The 6,000-nt window shown below is 34.4% G+C and overlaps 1 protein-coding gene across 1 annotated transcript in view; it reads left to right on the plus strand.

Moving 5' to 3' along the window:
• LOC131033832 (protein CNGC15b) overlaps positions 1-5,787 on the plus strand; it is a 53,071-nt gene extending 47,284 nt beyond the window's left edge. Inside the window, exons 4-8 of the mRNA XM_059221130.1 lie at positions 2,777-2,989; positions 3,783-4,093; positions 4,351-4,462; positions 4,557-4,793; positions 5,068-5,787. Of these exons, the coding sequence (XP_059077113.1) occupies positions 2,777-2,989; positions 3,783-4,093; positions 4,351-4,462; positions 4,557-4,793; positions 5,068-5,787 (1,593 nt within the window). The remainder of the gene's footprint in view (positions 1-2,776; positions 2,990-3,782; positions 4,094-4,350; positions 4,463-4,556; positions 4,794-5,067) is intronic.
• The last annotated feature ends 213 nt before the right edge of the window (positions 5,788-6,000 follow it).

Below are 6,000 nucleotides of genomic sequence, written 5' to 3' on the forward strand. Positions count from 1 at the left end.
TCTAATGTTGTAATTAATAATTTTGCCTAGAATATCGGATGTGTGTATTAATTTACCCACATATTCACCAATACCATAAAGAGTTCTTTATGTATAAGGACCCATTTCACCGAAAACATTAAATTGTCAATGCATTGGAGGGCTCATTTCACCAATGACATTAAAACTTAATTGTGTAGGAGGACCCATCTTAATAATAGTATTATAACACCATGCTAATAATAGGTCCATAATCACATTGAAAATTACAACATATGTGTTTTGTCAAGATTACATTTGCCCAATATTTATATGTAACATTTTATAATCATGTAGGAATTGCTAAATTTTTCCTACACAATTTAAAAATCCCACAAAATTCACCAAACTTTTACTATACCTTTTAAAAATGCCCTAGAATTCCTCAAATATGGATTGATATAAATACAATTGAAATTCTAATTTATTTTTATATGTTTTTTTGGTTTTGAGCTCTCAATTCATATTGGCACTCCTTTAACCATTAATTAATCTATTCATACTCAAGGCTCCTTTGTCATAAAAAACATTTGGAAATCCTTAAAAACCCTCAATCCCTAGAATTGTGGGGTTGGAGATGATTTTCATAATGGTTTATTTATTAATCAATACTCCTTTTGGTGGTCTTGTCTCTTTAATTCTCAAGGGAGGTCATTGGCTATCTAACTTTGGACCTAAGCTCTAAAAATTTTCAAACAAGGAGCTATAACTTTGCCATATTTTATCCATATAACTACTAAGAATTTTCTTCCTTAGCTAGTTTTCAGTTCAAGTATGGACTTTCAAACCAAGATCAAGAGACTTAATCAATAATTATTTACTATATAGGTCCACAAGCACTTCATAATCTAAGTGTATATTATTTCAAACCTTGGTGGAAACATTGGAAATGGTTTTTAGTTACTCCTTTCAGAATTATAGGCCCTCCAAGGGGTATTCTTGGCTATCTCCTCAACCACAAATGGTTGAGTAACTTAATTTTTACTAACAACTACACTCCTCTTACGAAGTGTGGCAAAAAAGGTTCCATGGTGTTTGGGCTATTGTGCTAGAGCCTAAACTAGGTCACTTTTCTTGGTGTTTGTTGTACCAAGGTCTTCTTATAGGGGTTCATCTCACCCATATGTACATTCCTACTCTGAATTATCATTTTTGTGGACAAATTGCATTATTCAAGGACCTCTTCTAGTTGTGCCCTAGGGCTCAATAATGTTGAACTAGATTCATGACTTTTTCAAGCCCTTCAAGCTTACCCCTTTATCATGGTGTAGCATGGTTCTTCATGGAGATTGGCCTTGCCTCCCTCACAAATTTATCTAGATATGAGACACTTTCAAGATACAATTGTTGCATTGCCTAATTACAACACAACTGACAAATATTTTTCTTTGTATTCTAAAGCTATTATTTTCTCTAGTGTTCCTATGTAGATTCAAGTGCAAGCTAGAAAAGTTGCACTTGAAGTTGTGCATCTCCAAGACTTGTTGGACCATAAGGGTAATGCCCCTTGCACTACTTATTGATTTCTTTTGACTCCACATCTCCTCGTAGGAAAAACTCACGGTAGCTTCACTTAGTGAACCTTAGTTATAGCACGTGCATTCATGGCATACTAAAGAATCCCCCTATTTTTAAAAAATATTGCCCTAAACTCCTTTTTTGTCACCCCCTCTCAATACATAACTCGAATTAAAAGCCCCCCCATTTTCACCAAATATTGTATTTTTTCATAGATGGAATTTAAAACCCCTATTTTCACTGATAGGCAATATATTGCACCCTCATTTTTGGGATATTAAACCTCCCAATATGAATGCACGTTATATAATATTGCCTAGCCAGTGAAGCCCTCGTGGAGTCAATGTGGATGTAGCCACTCTTCTTGATGGGACAATCGTGTGTCTTGCTCTCATGGTCCTTTCTCTAAAAAATATTAGAGAATCTATTCCTTATGGAGGATGGTCTCAATCCGCACATCTACCATCTCCTCAGTCGGATACTAACTAGCCATACACAAACAATTTTTTTTGTGTTGTATTCCCCATCTCTCTAGTTTGCACTCAACCTCTTGAAAAGAATGTTGAAGAGAATCTCTCACTAGATTAAAGCCAACTGATGATTCTACCCCTAATAATATTTGGGAGAAACTTTATGATCAAGGTCCTCCTCCACTTGGTATAGTCATGACTACATAATTATTTTTTAAACTGAGCTCTTTTATTTTTATAAGTTTGCTTCTAAACTAGACCTCTTAGACTAGACTCATAGATGCCTCTCTACCACCCTCTTTTTTATGAATATTATACTTTTTTATATTAATACAAATTTAATATAAAATATATTTTAAAAAAAAACTAACTAAACATGTGTACTTAAATTGAAATAGTATTGTGAAAATTGGCCTCTCAAAAGTTTCCATAAAAGGGTGTGAACCTTGGCACTCTTACTAATATTACATGGTATTTCATTTTCCTAGTTTTAATCCTACTTCATTTTTGTGACGATAAAATGATAAGTTTAGCAGCTAGTTTGGTTGCTCACGAATAATGCCTTATCTTTCATTTCGAAGCATCAAATAAGTTATGAGTGCTTGTAATTTTCATATTCTTGATGTTGAGTTATCCAAATGATTTTAAATAGCTCATCACTATAATTGTTTTTCTTGCAATAAAATTTGTATAGTTTCATAAAAAAAAATTGTTCTTTTCTTGTTTGTCAATTTAAGTGGGGAGCTTACTCTTTGAATTTGTTTTTGCAGCTTGCCGTCTGGTTCATAATACCTTATCTTAGAAGATCAAATGCTGATCATACCCAGAGTGACCTGCTTCTCATTGCCCTTTTCCAGTATTTTCCTAGGATGTATTTAATGTTCCCTTTGTCATCCAAAATTGCTAGAGATAATGGAGCTATTATTGACAACCCATGGATTGGATCTGTGTACAACTTATTTCTTTACATGATGGCATGTCATGTAAGTTCTTTCAAAGTTTTATTAATAAAAAAAAATTATAAATTTTTTCAAATCATTCTATTACTTAAAGACATTAAGTTTCAGCAGTCTATATTAATAAGCATGGAAATTATTAAATTTAATTGTGTTTATCTTTTTGAAAAAACATTTCGGATCATACTTTAGAATCCATCATCAAATTAGATAAGAAAAAATACAAAATTGTTCTATGCTGAATTTTGGAAAATGCAGAATTAAGATGCACGACTACTGAATCCTCTCCCTTACTTATTACAAGAGGATTTTTATGTTTTGAGATGCACCATCACTGAATCCTTTCTCTTATACATTACAACAAAATTAAGATGCACAATTACTGGATCTTCTCCCTTACATATTACAAGAAGATTGTTATGTTCTGATATGCACAACCACTGAATCTATTCCCTTATATATTACAAAAAAATTAAGATGCATGACTACTGAATCCTCTCCCTTACATATTATAGGATTGTTATGTTCTAAGATGCACAATCACTGAATCTTCTCTTTCATATATTACAACAAAATTAAGATGTACTACTACTGAATCCTCTCCATCATATAGCACAAGAGGATTATTATAGTCTAAGATGTATGATCATTGAATCCTCTTTCTTATATATTACAACAAAATTAAGATACATGACTACTGAATCCTCTCCCTTATATATTAGAAAAAGATTGTTATGTTCTACTATACACAACTCAACTAGTGAATCATTTTCCTTACATGGGCTATTTTCCTACTTGTGCTTTATTTATTGATACACAGATTATGGGTGCTACTTGGTATCTACTGGCCATTGAACGTGGGAACACATGTTGGCAGTACGCGTGTGCAGATGACATTGCATCAAATTGCACACTTGACTTTTTAGATTGTGACAGTTTGACAAATGGTTTGAGCTCTGCTCGTGAACAGTGGATGAACATTACACCAGTATTTAGCAATTGCAATGCAAGTAATGCTAGCATCAGTTTTGCTTTTGGCATTTATTCGTACGCTTGGAGCACTCAGATTACATCTTCAAATTTTCTTAGCAGGTACACCTACGCAATATGGTGGGGCTTGATGAATCTGAGGTAAACTGTCTTAAACCAGTCCTCAAATTAATAACTTTTTTTCTAACAAAGCGAAAAAATAAGTATGTTATTCATATGAAATACCTAGCTTGCTGTAGCCCAAGAACGAGTGAAGAGTGCATTGATCGATTTTAGATTGAATAATTCTATACAAAATTATCGCTAATTTGTGTAATTGTATAAAACTTAATACAGAAGAGATTTCAGGATAAAATTAAATGGATGATTTCACTGTGCTCTGTACTCTGTACTTGCAGTTCACTGGGGCAAAATCTTGCAACCAGTACTTTTGGTGGGGAGAACATATTTTCAATTATTGTTGGCACGTTGGGTTTGATATTATTTGCACATGTGCTTGCGTATTTGCAGGTCAATATACTTTCTCCATTTTTGATATATTTCTTCATTCTAGGCTGAGTAGAATGTTTTTCACTATGATACTCAAATATGGTCTCTCCTACAGACACTCTTGCAGTCTCTCAAATTTAGGGTTGAGGAATGTAGAGTAGAAAGAGGTGATACAGAGGAATTTATGGAATACCGTCAACTACCTCAAGATCTCCGTGAACGTGTTCGTCGCTATGATGAATACAAATGGGTTGCTACTCGAGGGGTTGACGAAGAGACAATTATGCAGAGCTTACCCATGGACCTTCGACGCGATATAAAGCGTCACTTGTGTCTGAATATTGTACTCCAGGTAAGATTCATACTATGCAGTTGGGTGTAAATAACAAATGGATTGTAATGGATAAAAAAAAAATTAAACAGTAATTTTTAAATTTTGATTTTTTAGGCGATTCATTTGTAATAATGTTAATGGTGGGATGCATTCAGAAGTTGGTGGGATTTCAGATCAATCATTTAAGAAAGACCAAGATTGCAATATGTTGTTTAAGCTTATTTCTAAAGGAGAGATCAATTGTTAGTATAATATTTGTGGTTATAAGATTAGTCATGCAACATATATGCAGGTTCCTCTTTTCTCACAAATGGATGATCAGCTTATTGATGCCATTTTGGAAAGGCTAACACCTGCTTTAAGCACTGAAGGAACATATATTGTCCGGGAAGGAGATCATGTAACTGAAATGTTCTTTATAATCCGTGGTTACTTAGACAGTGTAACAACAGATGGAGGTAGAGCTGGCTTCTTCAATTCAATCACATTGGGTCCTGGTGACTTCTGTGGTGAGGAACTTCTCAATTGGGCATTGTTTACACAACCCACTTTAAACTTGCCATCTTCAACCAGGACAGTTAAAGCATTGGTGGAAGTAGAAGCATTTGCATTGCGGGCTGAAGACCTGAGTTTTGTTGCAAACCAATTCAGGCGTTTGCACAGCAAGAAACTGAAGCATACATTTCGGTACCATTCTAATCAATGGAGGATGTGGTCAGCCTGCTTTATACAAGCAGCCTGGCGGCGTTACAAGAGAAGACAGTTAGCAGAAGAACTTTTTGAGAAAGAGAGCTTCTCTTCTTCTGAAAACCAAGAATTTGAATCATGTCGCTCTTTGGGTAGTTCTGTTGATGTCATAGCAGAAGCTTCTCAGAATGACCCAAATATAAGGAGAGGGATTCCTAGGATCAAGGCTATGAGTTCTCATGATTCAGATGATGAAATGCCCAAGATTGAGAAGCCTGTGGAGCCAAACTTTTCTGTTGAGGATGAGGAAGAGTCTTCAATGTGAAGGAATGTAGCAGTCATTAAAGTGTGGAAGTTATAGAATCAAAACACTGTAGTTTTGTACATTGTAAGTAATTCTTCTCTAAGGGATTCAAATATTTTCCTCTATAGGCAGTAGATCTTCTTCTACCATGTTCATTCTATTGTAATTAGTTTGTGAATGTGAAGGATTTTGTCCTTCAATTTTTGTTGTTTGGTGATGCACATAAGGTCATTA

The sequence above is a fragment of the Cryptomeria japonica genome, chromosome 5 (assembly GCF_030272615.1).
Source record: "Cryptomeria japonica chromosome 5, Sugi_1.0, whole genome shotgun sequence".
Taxonomy (NCBI): domain Eukaryota; kingdom Viridiplantae; phylum Streptophyta; class Pinopsida; order Cupressales; family Cupressaceae; genus Cryptomeria; species Cryptomeria japonica.